General features: G+C 50.1%; 1 protein-coding gene across 1 annotated transcript; it reads left to right on the forward strand.

Annotated features, from left to right (window-relative positions):
• Window positions 1-110: 110 nt before the first annotated feature.
• WNT8B (Wnt family member 8B) lies at window positions 111-13,649 on the forward strand. The gene is made up of 6 exons (XM_030030066.2): window positions 111-693; window positions 6,774-6,807; window positions 8,102-8,240; window positions 9,642-9,767; window positions 11,831-11,973; window positions 12,404-13,649. Exons 1-6 carry the CDS (start codon window positions 635-637, stop codon window positions 12,959-12,961), a joined length of 1,059 nt encoding a protein of 352 aa, XP_029885926.1. The 5' UTR covers window positions 111-634; the 3' UTR covers window positions 12,962-13,649.
• The last annotated feature ends 2,991 nt before the right edge of the window (window positions 13,650-16,640 follow it).

Below are 16,640 nucleotides of genomic sequence, written 5' to 3' on the forward strand. Positions count from 1 at the left end.
CAGCGCACCCCGGCCCCAGCGACATCTCCAAGGCAGGAGGAGGCAAGGGCATGCCGAAAGCAGCCCTTCCAGTTGCCTTTGCGGGGGATGGAGAGGCAGGGCAGTGCTGCTGGAGATTGAATCTGGTGATTACTTTAAGGGATTTGCTGTCTCTTTCTTTATCCCTCTCTCTCTCTCTCTCTCATTTTCTTTCTTTTTTTTTTTTGTTTTCCCCTTTTCCCTCCCTCTTATCCCTTTCGTGGTGCATTTGTCTTCGAGGAACCTGGGGTGTTCTTTTCATCAGTTCAATCTCTCTCTGGCACTTGAGTCCTGATTGGCTGAAGGACTTAGGGGAAAAAAAAATCTTTAATTAAGTAGATAATCTCTTCTTAGGAAGTTCTGCGGCTCCATTTCACCAACCCCCTTTAGCTCTTACTTTAGGATTGGTTACCCTTTGCAGAAGTTGGGATTCAGGGGGCATACGCCTCTTCATCACACCAGGACCGCCGGGTAGAAAATAACTCCATCCCTTCCCTAATTTTGTTGTGTTTCTTTTTTTCTTTTTTTTTTTTTTTTCTTTTCTCTGGTGGTGGTGGTACCCAAGATTTTTTTTAGGATCTCCTTTCTCCCTCTTTATTTGGATTTTATATTTCCCATGGACCCTTATCTGGGCATCTTCTTCCTCACTCCCTTCTTCCAATCCTGCTATGCCTGGTGAGTATCAAGAGCACCTCAGTCTGTGCTCTTCCCGGACACCCTAAGGAAATTCCTCTTCACCTTCCTAAATGTCCCCTCTTTCCCACTTAGCTCAGTTCTGGTCTTTAATGGGACCAGATATTTAACTAAGTCCCAACACACTCATTGGCAGAGAGGTTAGATCTAAGAAAGTCTCCTTTTTCCCCTGCACCTCCCAACAATAACTATATGGGCCAAATCCTGAGGTGGGGTAAAATAGAGTAGAGGAGAGCGGACGCGGAGGATCTAGCCCCTCACTTCCAACTGGGAAGATAACCCAGTGGGAGAGCCAGGGATTTCTGTTTTTCCAAAGGCTCACACTCAGCTCGTCCCTTGTCTTAATCAAATCAAGTGGGGGTTCTCCCGCACTCTCCGAAGAGGACAGTCCCTGATTAAGAGCGCAGAGCCAGCAGGGGTGACTTAGATCCACAGGAGCGTCACTCTGGATGAGCAGCCTGAGACCCAGGCTCCTTGGCAGGCACAGGGTCAGGATTACACATCTGAAATTTGTGTATTAGGATTTCCTGGGGAGAAGCTTTTAGTACGGAGATTGCTACAGCTTGGTTCCCAACCACCTGGGTCCCATCAGACCAATTCCCCCGTGCACAAACCTGTGGTCTCCTGTGGGCCTCTTGCTCTGTCCTAAGGGTGGTTTTACATTTATTTCCAGAAATGTTTTGTAAGGGTGAACAGAAAGAGATTACACTTGCATCAGATTTAATATCATTCCTTGCTGAGTATATCTATCCCATGCCTGAATGGAGATGGACTCACATGACCTGGCTTTGTAGGTATTTTTTCCTATGTGACTTTTACCGAGTACCCAAGCTTTATTCTCCATTTCTGTGATGCCCTGGGGAACCTGCTCAGTGGGTTACAGATTTATGTCTAACAGCAAGGAAAGTCTTTTCCCGTTCAATTACAAAAATCCCCTGCCTTCCCCATAGCAGATCTCTAGGGTTATTACCATGGATGGAGAAACCAAAATTACAGAAAGAGAAACTCAAGAATAAATGGGAACTCATTCCTGTTAGGCTGGGAGTGAAATTTATGTTCTTTCAGAGTTTATCTACTCCCTTCATGAAAAGAATGTGCAACAATTTGTATGTGTCTAAATATTATACAGTAGCAAACTCAAGATAAATCTCCCTTCTGGAACAAGGGGAATATGTCTGTTATGCAGAGAGGCTAGGCAAGAATTCATGCTGCTTTTATTTTTATTTTTCTGATCTTCCTGTATATGTTTCTTGCTTTCCTCAATATAAATAGATTTAGAATACATTAAAAGATAACCCCCCCCCCAAACATTTTAAAGAAACAGTTCAAAGGGGAGAAATTTCAGACCACAAAGTAGAGTTAAATACAGAAATCCCAGGCATTTTCAATGGAATTTGGTATCTAAATTCCCTGTCTGCCTTTTGGAAGTTTTCCTCTAAGAGAAAAGTTTATAGATAGTCCTGCTTGTCTCTGCCTGTTGTTCATAGGTCATGGTTTCCTGAGAGAAAGAAAAACTGCAAACTTTATTCAAAACAATCATATTACAGAACCTGTCCCTTAACTCTTGAGGAGAAAAAAGCAAGGTTTGTGGGAATCATACAATAACCCTGCTTGCAGTTTTTGCTGGTCTTCTTTATCTGATCCAACAGCTTAAAATGCAACAAGATTCTTTTTTCCTGTGATTTAATCATGAGAATGGCGAGGAGGGGGCAATATAGATCAACAATAATTTTATATATATATATATATGTGGCCACTTCTATTCTCTGAGTGTGGATTAGATTCTGCCATGTCAGCTAGGTTGAATGGTCAGCGTGTTTCTAGATGAGCAAAATATCAGGGTTGCATTTAGGAACTAGAAAACAAATAAATATAACAAAAGAGAGAGAAATGAAGGGGAAAAAAAAAAAAGTAAAGCTCCAAATGATAATGAGTTGCCTCCTGGTCTCCTATCCTGTGGGAAAAATGTGACAATCTCTAATGCAGCAGCTTGTTTCTAAATGTTTTTTTATACTTCAGCTTTGGGATCGCCTTTAGTTTCCAGTGTCACTGGTTTTCTAATAACTTGGGGGAGTTTGTGCTTGAGAATGAAACTCACATCCAAAATGAAATTGTATCTATTTTCTGTATTTACAGTAATGATGGTAAAGATCTAAATACAGCTTTATAATTTTCTAAAGAGCTGAACCAGCAGCACAGTAGCATGAGTAGGTCATAAGGTATCAAACAAATACTTTAATGGGAGATTTGATAAGGCTCTTGGGGCATATTAAACTGAGGAGCGGGGTGCTGTTATTGGTTAAATTTGTAACTGAGCAGAAGTTATCAGAGGCTTATTAGTATTTGATATATGTAAAATATAATGGAACAGCTGCTTGGCAGGGTTATTTGCTTTCCGGTTCAATAAAACTATGATAGAGAATTCCTGCTATAGATACTCATTAGCTTTGAGATAATTTCCTAATATCAGACACAATGAAAATCACTTGCTCTAGGTTTGCTTTTCACCTGCATGCATAGAGTTGCAGTGAGGGAAGCAGCATGCCCTGCCCAGGGCCCTGCATGGGCTGGGGTCGGTGGGACTCCTCTCTTTACCTGCTGAGGTCTGTCTCTGCTCTGCTTCAGTCCATGTAATGCCGTCCTGGAGTTTGAAGGTGGAGGGAAAGAGGTTTAGTTAGCTAGAAACCCTGGATCCTTTCTTGCAGAAAAGAAATAATTTCAAGCATTTCCTTTCATGTGTGTGATTTCACAAAGTTTTAAATCAGTGTGGTGACACCGAAGTCATGGGAATTGGGCTGGTTTACACCCATTGTGGATGCAGCTAGCTAGTTAGCTTAGGATTATATTCTGCTTTCCTTTAAAGTGGTATGGAAAATTAATAGAAATAAATAAATTAAAAAATAAAAATCACACTACAGAGACAAAAATGGAGATTCATTTTCGCAGTGATTCCTATTTGCAGCACAGAGATGACTCTAGTGGCATTGTCAATATTGCACTACATCAGTGGAACAAGTGCCTTAATTACTCTCTGCCCTTGCTGGAGACTATATCCAGAATAGAGATGCGTTTTTCTTAGCTAGATCATATGAGCAAAGACAAAGTGCACAGATTTTGTCTCCATTATTATCTTTCATTCCCTCTCAGCATAAATAAGAAAAGTTTCAGCTAGCCTCCAGCCATACGATAGTCCCATCTCCCCTCTCCTGAATCCACTTGCACCTGCAAGAGTTAAATGCGGGGGGTCAAGTGTACCAGTCTAAATGAATCCTTTACTTGTCTAAGTCCTACAAACTCCCCCAGCAGCGTGCCTGCCTGTTGATCAGAGAGCTCAGGGAAAATGCCTTCTGTCTCTCCGACTTAATAAAAACGTTTAGAATATTCTGCTGGGAAATTGCTGCTGTACCATTTGCTCAGCTGCAGATGGTGAATTGGCATATCCTGAACTTGGCCTTTTTGTGAACCTTGAGGTTTATCCCGGGAGGAACAGATCCTCTGCTTCAATGCAGTTATGTCAATTGACACCTGCTAACAGGCTGGTTTGCTGTAAACCCTGAACTTGTGGATTACTGTCCTCCTCCTAAAGCCACCCGTGCAACTGCTCGGATGTTCCTAATCCAGGATGAGGCCAGCAAGGGTTTGAAGCAAATCCTTCTTGCACACTGTGAATTTGGCTTTTCCTACCCAGGTGGGAAGCAATGTATCTCTTGTTTTGGCCACAAAAGCAAGAGAAGAGAGGACTTGCAATTATCTAGATCTTGCCTACACAAGGGCATTTTACCAGAGTTTTCTCACAGCTGCTGCCAGGGGCTCAGATTCACACTGACACCATCCTGAGTGTGGTCCCCATAGCAAAGCGCCTAAGGTCAAGGCAAAGGACAGGAGGGAAACCAGATGGAAAAATGACTTGTTCATGCTGCTACCCAGTTGCGTTAGGATGGGGACCCATGGAGCTTACACAGTCTGAATAGCCCTAGGTTCATGGCCCTGTGTGATTCAGGTCACCCGATGCTCTAATCACCCGGCTACAGATGCCGTCTCTCCAAGTCCCAGGAAATATTTAATTAGCTGTACAATGCAGAAGCAGCTCCCAAAGGAAAATTCCTCTGCAAAACAGCCATCGACTTCGTGCTAAAGTACCCACGGGGGCTGGAGCGTAGCCGGGTCTGAATCCCAGGCCGGGAACAAAGGGAAAGGATCTCCTGCTCTTGCAGTGCCCTGGCACAGCCCTCTCCCTCCCGTTCTGACCCAGGGGAATCTTTCCCAAAGCAAGTTTTGTCAATGTAGACACATTTCAAAAAAAAAAAAAAAAAGAAAAAGTTAGACTTGCCAGAGTGAAACTTTGCAAACTAGTTCTCTCAACTCTTTCTAAACTGTGAGTAACAGCAAAGATCAGGTTTCTTGCGATTTTGACCAAGCTAAAATAACAAGACCTCCTTTTTGTGGTGTACCTTGGAGAGGATCTCCATGAGGGCAGTTCTAGTGGAGGTGAAACAGGCTTGCTGACCACAGGAGCAGTCTTCCAGGGCAGGGAAACATCCACTCTAACTCTCTGATGTGCCTGATGTCTGGGCACCAGTCCTGCCACCGTGGCTGCCCTCATGTCCATGGCAGGGCTGCAGTGTAGCTACACTTTGTCCCCCAGCTTGGGACAGCAGTGCCTGCTTCTGCCTGCGCCCAAGCCCACTCTGGGATGGCCCTGCACTCTCTGTGCTGGATTTGTAGCACAACAGGACAGTGCCTTTCTCTCCCTTACCAAGGATACCTCTGGCTCCAGACAGCATCACTTGAAAACACACAGGGGAAAGAAACCCATACCCTAACCTGCACCTTTCTCCCCTGCATCCAGCCATGGTCCACCCAGCTACTGGGATTTTCAGGGAATAGAGAGGTGCTAGAAAAGCAGCAAGCATCACTGCATGCCAGGTAGCCCAACTGCAGAGCGGAGCATGCCGCTCCATTGAGGGGACAGAATGCGGGCACTCCAGAGACTCACGAGTAGTAGTGATGAGGGTTATTTTGCAAACCTGGAAAGAATGGAATGAGGCATTTGTAGGAGAAACCTCCCTTTTCTTGCTTCATTTCCGGCTAGGGATATTTGGGGTTGGCTCTTAGGCCTTTTTAAAGCCTCAGTTCTTTCTGCTATGACACAGCTAAGCTGGATTCACCCAGCCATCCTCCAGATTCTTAATGGTGGTCACTGCACTGCATGGCATCCTAATGCTGATGGACCATTTGCACTGAAACAGTCTTTCATGCTGGAGAAGGAGACTGAGACTGGCCAGCATCAGCTCTGCTTTGCAAGCCCCTGGAGAGAGTGATGGAGACCAGCCACGCTGCCTTGTGGCCCTTACAGATGATCCCTTCAGTGGGAACACCAGAAAGTTTAATTTTGGCTAGGACCACCCCTATGCATACCCCCACTCCCCCACTGTGCAGTGCCCAGCAGGATGGGGAGGATGAGCATGTTTGTACTCAGCCATCACCATAACATGGGCAAGAGTAGAGCATGAGTAGCCAGAGCTGGCACCACAGCAAAACAAGCAACCACGATCTGGGGGGGATGCTGCTGGGACACACACCATGAAGGAGCAATGGTGTGACCTCCTCTTTCCCTCAGCATGGTCCCACAGGGAGAGTGGTGCTGGCACATGGTCCAGCTCCTGGGGCTGGGGGCAACACTACCCTGAGTTAAGCCAAAGAGCAGTTTGGTAGGGTAAAAAGCAAGGCTGGGCGAACAGGAAAGCACTTAAAAAAAAAAAAAAAGGGGGGGGGGAGGGGACGACGACACTGGTATGAAGGGCAGCTGTGCCAAGGAAAGCAAAAGGAGGCAGCAGCGAGGGGATTGCAGCCCAGTACAGCTTTGCTGGGGGGAATGGGGAAGGAGAAGGCACCATCCCAGCTCGCAGGGACCAGTGAAGGGAGACAGGGGAGAGACCAAAGGTGCCTGCAGCCAGGAGACAGCCAGGCTGCAGGTGCTGAGAGGAGTCCTGGGATGCCAGGCATTCCCCAGGCCCCTCTGCCATCACCCCCTCCCTGCTGACACTGTCTCTGTCTTCCAGGTCAGTGAATAATTTCCTGATGACAGGCCCCAAGGTAAGAGAAATCCCTTTGATCTCTGTCCCTGATTCCACTAAACCCAGGGAGGGACAGGCTCCTCCTTCCCACTCCTCTCCATCCAGCCTCAGCCAGAGCTCCCCTCACTCACAGGTTCCCAGCAACAAGGCAGAGGGGAGCCAGAAATACCTGCTGTGAGCCACAGCTCCTTGATCTATGTCAACTCTAAGCAAAGTTGGCCTGAGGTCTTTTTAAGCTGGCTCGGGCCAGATTTTGGAGATTTGTCTATTGGCACCAGCTGAGGCTCTCACCTGTCATCTATTGCTTCCTGATGATCAGGTTAGCATCAAGAGCCACATTCATTGAGCTGGAAAGGTACTTTCTGTAGGTCCTGCAAATCATACTTCCCCAAGGAATTGCCAGGACCTTCTTCAGTATTTTTGACCCCCCCTGCCTCCTTGCACCCCTCTTTCAGAGGCTTTTCTTCCTAGCCAGGACCAGTTGTAAAATTCACCTGATTTTTGTTCTGGCTATTTCCCAGGAACACCTCCAAGCCCATCTAGCTCTTTCTACAGCTTTTAATGCTAAGGTGGAGTGACCTTGCCCCAAAGCACTGGCTGTCCCCTTGGGGCTGCGGTGAAGGAGGAGGCAGGCTGAGGCACCTGCTGGCCTGGAGCTCCCCAGTCTCTGAGGAGAAGGCTCTGCCTCCTCTCACACTGGAGAGATAAGGGGTTCCCCATTGCAGGGGCTGGCCGGCACATCTCTTAATGTGGCTAACAGCCAACAGCTCAGCCTTCTCCCCCAGGACGCCCAGGCTCTGACCCAGCACAGCAGAAAATGCATTTGCTGCTGCTGCTGGTGGTGAGCTCCACTCCCCAGGGGAGCCAAGCCTGAGAGACCTCAGTTCTGTACATCTTGTCTCTGTAAGATGGCATGCAAGTTATTTTCAGTTGAACGCCAGCCTCCTGGGGAGCCTGGGACCATGTTCTTCCTGGTGTTTTGCACTGTGCATCTCCATCCATCTAGACCCCAAAGCAGCAGGACCCACAATATGCAGTGCAGGGCAGGAAAGCTACACCTGCATCAGCCCCTCTGCTGTGTGGGAGGCCGCTGGGGCTACACCAGCTTTGCACTGCCTGCGATGGAAACTAGAGCTGCTGAGTGACTCCCTGGACCCTAGGAGTAGCCTGGGGACATTCCCAGTCTGTCACCATTGGGGCTGTCCCTGTATGCCGGCCAACGCGTCCTGCCTCCGTTTTGCAAGTTAATGCTGAGGGGGCTGAAGTGGGGCACACACCGTTCCCCCCTTCCTGACCTGCTCCTCTGCTCCTAGGCCTATCTCATCTACTCCAGCAGCGTGGCGGCCGGGGCACAGAGCGGCATCGAGGAGTGCAAGTTCCAGTTCGCCTGGGACCGCTGGAACTGCCCTGAGAGGGCACTGCAGCTCTCCAGCCACGGTGGGCTGCGCAGCGGTAAGGAAAGCATTGAATACCACTCCTGGGACCCCCTCGCTACAGGTTAGAGCCCATGGGCCCCTCTCCTCTTCCCAGGTGCCTCCTTTTCTTCCCCATCCCCACCTGGGATGTGCCACTCCGAGGAATGCCCCGGAGGGATCGTTCCAGGAGGCCCCTTCACCCATCAGCTCCCAGACACATGCTGGGATCCAGCTTCAAGACAAGGCAGCATCGCAATGCCAGGATCGCCTCCAGACCTGCCGAGCCCCAGCTTGCGCAGGACGGGAGTGTCCCACCAACCCTCACACAACTGGCTCCCTGCAAGGATGCACCGCCACAGCCTGTGGCATGGGCTGCTGGACATGCCATGCCTATGTGGTGTCTCTTGCCAGGGTGTCCCAGGGAGGCTGAGAACCAGCACGGGGTGGTGGGGTGGCAAGCAGAGGGATATGGCCAAAGGAAGCAAGAAAGAGCTTATCAGTGGCTGTGCTCCGGCCAAGAGGCAGGAGAAAAGTCTTCCCACAGCTTCCAGATGTCAGGGTCACCTTGGGCAGAAATCCAGCATCCGTGACCTGTGCCACTCCAGGGCATGGAGCTGTGGTCATTGTCACTGTATCCCATTCCTTGCCCATTTGCAGGTGCCAGGAAATGTTTCAGTGCATACCTGGCCCTCTAGACCCATGTATGGCATTGGGCTGAGCTCATACCTGCCCTGTACAGGCAGGACATGGGTATGGAGGAGAGCCTCAGGCGTCTGGTAGGACTGGCAGCAGACGAGGGACCAGGGTCCCAGGCAGAGGTGGACAGAGGTTTCAAAGTGGGGCCTTGAGGAGGCAATTGCAGCACAAAGTAACACTCTGGGACTGGGAGCGAGTCCCTGAAGCATTCCCATCAAGGTTATCTGCTCAGATACCTTGCTGGTATTAAATGAAAGCCAAAGGCTCAGTGAAGTCCACTGATGATCACCACACTGGTCCTGGTGGGTAGGTATGGTCCCTGCTCTGAGCCCTGGACAGTGTCCAGCAGAAGGTAAGGCTCGAGGTGGCCATGAGGAAGGAGCTCTTTAATACTTGGAGAGATCCCCTTCCCCTCTGGGGTCTATTAGCATGACATGGGGGACATTTGGCTGTCTGTGCTGTATCCCCACTGCTGAGCTCCCACAAGGACAGCCAAGTGCTAAACTCATCCACACCCTTGGAAATGGCATGAGTCAGTCTGGATCGAATTTGGGAGCTTCTGCCTTCGTGCAAGCCAAAACTAACCTAATCCGACATGTTGGGCCTCCTCTCCACCCCACAAAGCCCTGCCCATTGCAAGTCTCTTCTTATGCAGTCTCCTGCATAGCAGGAGTTGTTTCTAACACTGGTCTCGCCATGAAATCTTTAGCACATCTGCTCTCCTTGTATTCCCACTTGACAGCAAACCGAGAAACCGCTTTTGTCCATGCCATCAGCTCTGCGGGTGTCATGTACACGCTGACCCGGAACTGCAGCCTGGGAGATTTTGACAACTGTGGCTGTGACGACTCTCGCAACGGACAGCTGGGTAAGGAGAGACGAGCTGCCATCCCTCTCTCACGTCCCAGGTGGCAAGAGACAGCTCTTCTCCTCTCCTCTGCTGAAGCCTGCAGAAACAACTCCTCCTCCTGGTCCCTGCACCTGGAAATAATGCCCAGAGCAGAGCTTTGCCTGGCTCAAACCAAAGTAGCTCTATGGAAGCTAATGGGGCCACCTCCAATTTACACCAGCTGAGGCTGAGCCCTTGGTGTTTTCCATTACTTTCTCAATGAGTAGGAAAGTAGAAGGGGGTTTCAGTCTCCCTGTTTCAAATCAAGAAGCACTCTGTTTAAGCTGCTGGAGGGAATGACTGTACCATGCTGGCAGAGGAGAGAATCTGATGCCGAACATCTAAATGGCAGGTCTGGTTAGAGCAGCACTGATCAGGCACCTCGGGGTTTTCAGGGTCTCCAGGACCAGGGTGGCCCCAGAGCAGAATTACCAGGAGGGAAAGTAGGGTGGCGTTCATAAACCCCTCCAGCATTTGTCAGCATGGCAGGTGCATGAGAGCACAACCAGGAGAACCGCTGTGGCAGCACACAGCCTTCACCCCGTTCCTGACACAGCGGTACACAGGCCCGCAGCTACTAAGCACCCCCGGGTGTGGAACCCAAGGCTGCACCACTCCAGTTCTCTGCTCGGCTTTTACAGAAAACATTGATATTTTGGTCTTTTGTTTTGAATGGAAAGAGGCCAAATTTCAAATTATCACAATCTTTTAAAAGCTATTCCCCGCCCAGCTGCACTGGGCAGTCGGTACGTGTTAGTTTATGACAAACTCCTCTGGAGTGTCCAATATTTAGTAATCTGCTTTATTGGCTAATAGTTTTTAAAACAGCCACTGCTTCTTAGGTGTCGGAGGCATGGGATAGCGCATCTCTAGCAGAGCTAGACTTTTGGGCAATGACACACCCAGTATGATCTTTTCTGGAAAACTGAGTTACTCATGCTACACTTCTTTTCCCCCAAACATATCTGTTTTTCATGAAAATTTTCCATTGTGAACTTAAAACCTTGGAAGGCAAAGGAAAATTTTGGGCTTGTCCAAAACAGTGTGATTCAATTCTAAATGCCATTGCGCTGAATCCAAGTTGGTGAAAGGTTGCCATTCTGCCTTCGGTCCCAGCTCTTGATGTGGACTTCATCATCCTCTGCAATACCCACCTCCCATGAGACACCCCAGCCTTTCCCTGGAAGAGGGGACCGTGATCCTCTGGGGAAGTCCAGGCAGGAGCTGGGCCTTTCAAGAGAGGCACAAGGCCATTAAACCACAACTCCCAAGATGTACCGCCAAGGCACGTTAGGGTCAGAATGTTCCAGATTTCAAAACTTCAAAATTGGCATTTTTCTCTAGGAGGAAAAAAAGCAAACCGCATGACATGTTTCCAGTCAGCCAAGCTAAGTTTTCGAGCTCCCACGCAGTTAGGAAAAGTACCCTCCACATCTTGCTGTGCATTCTCCCAGTTCTGTGCTGACTCCTTTTCCTCTTTATGATAACTGGAAAATCAGACACTTCTGAGATGCTCAACATCATCCCAGGATTCTGTGTGTACCAAAAAGAGGGCCTCCTCAATACATGTGTGCTGGGCTTGGGTTGTTTCCCAGAAGAGGGGAATCTGTTCCCTCTGACCAGGATACCTCCACCAATTCGCTAATCCATGTTAGCTAGATGCTGCCCCTGCGAGTTAGACTGAACCAGTTCAAGTCAGGGTTTGAGGGAAGGTGAGTAAAGACCCAACGCTTTATCTATATGGCTGCTAATGCATGATAATTAACAGCTTCTGAATCCTGCTCTACAGAAAGCCTGGAAATCCCTGGGTTTGTCCCACAGGACATACCCCTTCGCTGCCTGAATGAGTCACCATCCAGGCCTCAGTAGAAAAGGCATGAGCCCAAGGGGACGGAATCAGGGAGTATCGCGAGGTGAAAGGCTGGACTTGCCCCACAGCCTCCATTCCCTCCCATCACTTCTGAGACCCTTTCTTGTCCCCAGAGCCATAAGCCAAGCAGGTGAGGGGCTGGTTCTCTGACAGCACACATCTCCTTTCCTAGGGGGGCAAGGCTGGCTGTGGGGAGGCTGCAGTGATAACGTGGGCTTTGGGGAAGCCATTTCCAAGCAGTTTGTGGATGCCCTGGAGACTGGACAAGATGCCAGAGCTGCTATGAACCTGCATAACAACGAGGCGGGTAGAAAGGTAAGCCCTTCTCTCCCTCCAGACCTGACAGTGCATACCAGATTGGCTCTGGCCATTCACTGTGGAGAGTCACAACTTGCTGTGGCTAAAAGCACGTGTCCAGAAAAAACAACTACCATGCCGAGGAGAAGGGATGGCAGCAGTACTGACGTGGACGTGATGGGTGGTGTTTGTTCTAAGGTAGCAAACCTTCCGTGATCACACTGTTAATGGCTTCCTGCTGTCCTCTTTCTCCCGGTTCAATTAGGGGAGTACTGTGGAGAAGCAAATCTGCGAGCTTTAAGCCAACAACCCCCGGGCAGGACTACTGCACAGGGAGGGTCGATGGCAAACCCCTCTACAGGCCTGGAGCCATGTTTCTCCATGCACTGCAGCACAGAAATGACCCCTCTGGGCTTTTTCCTGAATCCCCTCTCTCCTCACCCTGTAGGCCGTGAAAGGGACCATGAAGCGGACTTGCAAATGCCACGGCGTGTCGGGGAGCTGCACCACCCAGACCTGCTGGCTGCAGCTGCCTGAGTTTCGGGAGGTGGGCACTTACCTCAAGGAGAGGTATCACAAAGCCCTGAAGGTGGACTTGCTGCAGGGGGCAGGGAACAGCGCTGCCAGCCGGGGTGCCATCGCCGAGACCTTCAGCTCCATCTCCAAGAAGGAGCTAGTCCATTTAGAAGACTCTCCTGACTACTGCCTGGAGAACAAGACGCTGGGGCTGCTGGGCACGGAGGGCAGGGAGTGCCTGAAGAGGGGCAAGGCGCTCAGCAAATGGGAGAAGCGGAGCTGCCGGCGGCTGTGCGGGGACTGTGGGCTGGCAGTGGAGGAGAGGCGAGCCGAGATGGTGTCCAGCTGCAACTGCAAGTTCCACTGGTGCTGCGCCGTGCGGTGTGAGCAGTGCCGCAAAAGGGTCACCAAGTACTTCTGTGTCCGCAAGGAGAAGCGGGAGCGGAGCGGGGGTGGTGGGGCCAGCCGCAAGCTCAAGAGAAAGCTCTAACTTGCTTCTGCTCCTCCATGGCCCTTTCTGCCCCTCTGCTCTCCTGCCCTCCCCATCAGCCCCTGGCAACATTTCCCTTTGGCTTAGTTTTGTCTCGATCCCAATGCTGCCTCACTGGGGCTGGGGCAAGGCGAAAGAGCTTGCATGAGCCCCTAGGCCTTGGCCGTACAGGGCATTTCCCATTAATGCAGTGGGTGATGACCTCTGGGAAGACCCTCAAGTGTTGACAAAACAAGGTGAGATTTGGTCCCCTCAACTCAGAGTCACTCTATCCAGTGACTATGGTTTTATTGCTGAAAACACAGGTGGTCTCGGTGGCTCCTGCTCTTTTGAGTTTGTCTATTCCCCAAACAAGCACCTGCTCTGGGGTTTTTAGTAAGTGAGATCAGCACTTAGGAAAGCACAAGGAGATGGCACCACCACCAGAGCTGGGCAACTCAGAGTGGTAATCCCTAAAACAGAAGACACTTTTAGTACCCTAAAAAAATAGAGGCACTAAAATAAACTTGTTACTGCTTTTTATTAAGCCCTACTCTGTAAGGGAATAGAAAAGGTGTGCAACTCCTTCCCGCAGCAAGCCAGCCTCCAGGAGGCCCACAGTGTCACTTCCCATCCTTTGACAGCTTTGCTAAACTCTCCAGTGCTTTACTTTGCATTCGGGATGGCAGCAGCAACACTGAAGCTGCTGCTTGGCCTGCCCATTAAACAGCTGTCCAAAAGAGGAGTCCCATCACTTGCTTTTTTCATGCTTTCTCCGTATCTTCTAAGCCTCTGGGTCTGGTCTCCCTTTTCACCCCAGCTTCCCTGCCAAAGCCCTTGACTGATGCCATAAAGATGCCCTCACACTTCTCCAGTCCTTCTTTCCTCCCAGATCTCTCCCAGAGAGGAGCTGCCAGCTGAGCCCATTCCCCACCTCCTGGTGTACTTGCCAAGCACTCTTCCCCTGTCAGCTAACTAACTAACTACTTCCTCCTAGTCTGAGAAAATAAAGTCAGTTACTATTTAATGGTGTTGTAAATAGGAAAGTGAAGCACTTTGAAGTTTAATTTATTGCACAGTTACTGTGATGTATACATAACAGTTTTTCCTCTACCGCTTATTGTATATATTCTACAAGCTAAGCAAGCAGCAGGAAGATTTGGTTGATGCATCTCTGTTCCCTTGCCAGGGTTGGGGTAGGGAGGGAAGAAGCTGTCAGCTGCAGGACCTGGGGAAGCTCACTGCACCATCACAGTGATCTCCCCCAGGCTGTGAGGTTATCGTCTGCTTTGCTGTTTGAAGTGTCCTTTAGCCACATGAGAAGCTAGTAGAGCTGTGTTACTGGTCATTAGACCTGTCTTGTAGCCAATATTTGTAAACCAATAGCCAATGCAATAAATCAGTAGCCAAGTGCTTGCAAAATGCTGTTGTGTCTGAGTAGTTGGGTATTTTTTTTCATCCAATTGTGCGTGTGGATGTATGTAGTTACAGTTCTGGAGACTAAAACCAGGCCACTTACCCATCTGTCAAGCATAAGAAGAGCTGACCAGTTCCCTCCACGCAGCACAACCTTGGCCCCTACCAGGAGGGGAAAGGGCCTGCTCTCTCCTTGGGCTTGCTTAAGGATGCATCCAACTGCAGTGCAGCTGCCAGGAAGAAAGGGGGTGGCAGGGGGGCAGGCAGCGGCCCACTTGCCCACTTCAGAGATGATACATTAAAGACACTCAGCAGCTTGTATGTGTCTCTTAGTTTTCAAATAGCCCCTCAACCCTAGGACTACTTCGTTGGGGGTGGGAATGTGGACCTAGGGCAAGCTGGGGTCTCACCAGAGCAAGAGCATTCCTGTCAAGCAGGAGTCTGGCCCTTCAGAAATTGCAAGAAACAATCTTGACCTATTCTCAGGGAAATCCGAAACACTTCCACTTCACACACAAACCACCAGCTGTTTGCACAAAGGTTCTTATTAATACAGTGACCCTGCGCACGGTCTCCATTGCACCTCGGTCAACAGTTCCTCCATCTTCCTGTGGTGGGAATGCATCCTTGGGCAGGAAAGCAAAGAGGTGGCAAGAGCCTCTCACCCAGCAGGGAAAGCTCCAGCACAGGCTGGCTTGAGGACCACTGCAAGGCAGAGAGGACAGCTTCTACCCCCTTGTTCCTCTGTCCCCGCACTGTGCCATGGCCAGCTGGAAATGCAAGAAAAGGAGAAGATGTGGAAGCTGTTTCCCCATTTCCTCCCCTTCCTCAGCGCATGGCAGGCTGTGCTACCCCGTCCCTCCCTGCTGACATTATTGCCCCGCGCAGTTGTCCCATGAAGGCCGTGGCAGAGCCCAGGATGTGCCCGCTGGGCACAGTGACATGCGGGGAGCATTACAAGCGTGAGCCCCACCGCCGCACGCTTCTTTCTCTGGGAGAAAATGGCGACACCGCAGCTGCAAAATGTGCTGACCTCAGCAGCGGGTCGGGCCCGGAGGGGTCCCCCGCCCCGGTGCAAGGAGCCCTTAGTGGCAAAGGCCCTGCTGCCTTTGTGCGGCAGGATTGGATGCTTCCATGTATTCATTTCGGTTTAATGAAGGCGCATTCCTCAGAGGAGAAATATTTACATTCAGCTTCCCAGGTGGTCACCTTCGCCCAGATGACACACAAACAGGCAGCCCCCCGCTCCCTTTTCCAATCCAAACCTCTTTAGAGGGCTCAGGGAGGAGGGGAGCAAGGGGAGGGGGGCTGCTGGGGGAGCAGAATAGAGAAGGGAACAAAATGCTAATAAATCAGCCAGCCAGCCCTTTTCCCCTCCCCTCTGTGGAGTCAATGGAAAGTGTCATTTCACATGCTAATCCCCCTCCGCTCTCTTCACAACACCTTTTCCGAAAAGTGTTTGGGAAAAGTCCTTGTGGCCCGTTTACAGCTCCCTGCCGCTTCGGATTCCTTCTTGTCTAAGGCCGTGGCCCCCGTGTGGGTCTCTCCCTCCAGCAGGGCTCCTTACAAAAAAAATCTCAACAAAGACTTTGGAGTTCATCAGCCTCCCACTGAAATTCACAGCTGCTGAACAAACTAATCCCCTCTCTTGGCCTTTCTTCCTTTCAATGGGTTCTTGGCTTCAAAGACACTTTGGGAAAGGACTTTGTGGGGACTCACACTGCTCCCTCAATAGAAGTTAGTGCAAGCATTATCTGCAGAGCAAGTGGCTTTACAAACAAATACTGCCTAACAATCTCTGCCCCTCCAGCTCCCCCAAACACACACAAGCCTAGCCTGCAGACATGATGTTATCTGCAACAGGATTAGAGCTCTGTTCTCTGTGCCCAGAGATCCTTTCCTACTGCCCCCTCAATTCTTTGTCAACCCAAAGGCCTTCTTGCCCAACAGAAAATGCTTTCTCTGTCAAGAGGCACAGGGATGCTGTGGTAGCATGTGCCCACATGGGAGGAGGCAGTGCCAAGGAGCCACTGTCCATAGACCAGAAGCTGGTACTAGCCAGCAGAGATAGTGCTATAAATGGAGGAGCACTTTCCAGTGGGGATTGTGAGGACATATACCACACCAGGGCCCCAGCGACAGGGCTTCCACCACAAGCCTCTCAAAGACCCTCCAGTGGGTCACCTCGCTTCCCCCTGCCTGGTTTCCCTAACAAGAGTTTTAGGGACATGCTTGCTGGGATAAACCTGAAGCAAAACTGAGCAACAGTGGGGCAAAGGGGCAA

Source organism: Aquila chrysaetos, chromosome 11 (assembly GCF_900496995.4).
Source record: "Aquila chrysaetos chrysaetos chromosome 11, bAquChr1.4, whole genome shotgun sequence".
Lineage (NCBI taxonomy): Eukaryota > Metazoa > Chordata > Aves > Accipitriformes > Accipitridae > Aquila > Aquila chrysaetos.

Excerpts from the sequence above, each read along its gene's own strand:
- WNT8B (XM_030030066.2), top strand. The coding sequence starts at position 635 with ATGGACCCTTATCTGGGCATCTTCTTCCTCACTCCCTTCTTCCAATCC. Across the intron at positions 6,808-8,101 it reads TCCTGATGACAGGCCCCAAG|GCCTATCTCATCTACTCCAG; the intron begins GTAAGAGAAATC and ends CTCTGCTCCTAG. Across the intron at positions 8,241-9,641 it reads CCACGGTGGGCTGCGCAGCG|CAAACCGAGAAACCGCTTTT; the intron begins GTAAGGAAAGCA and ends CCCACTTGACAG.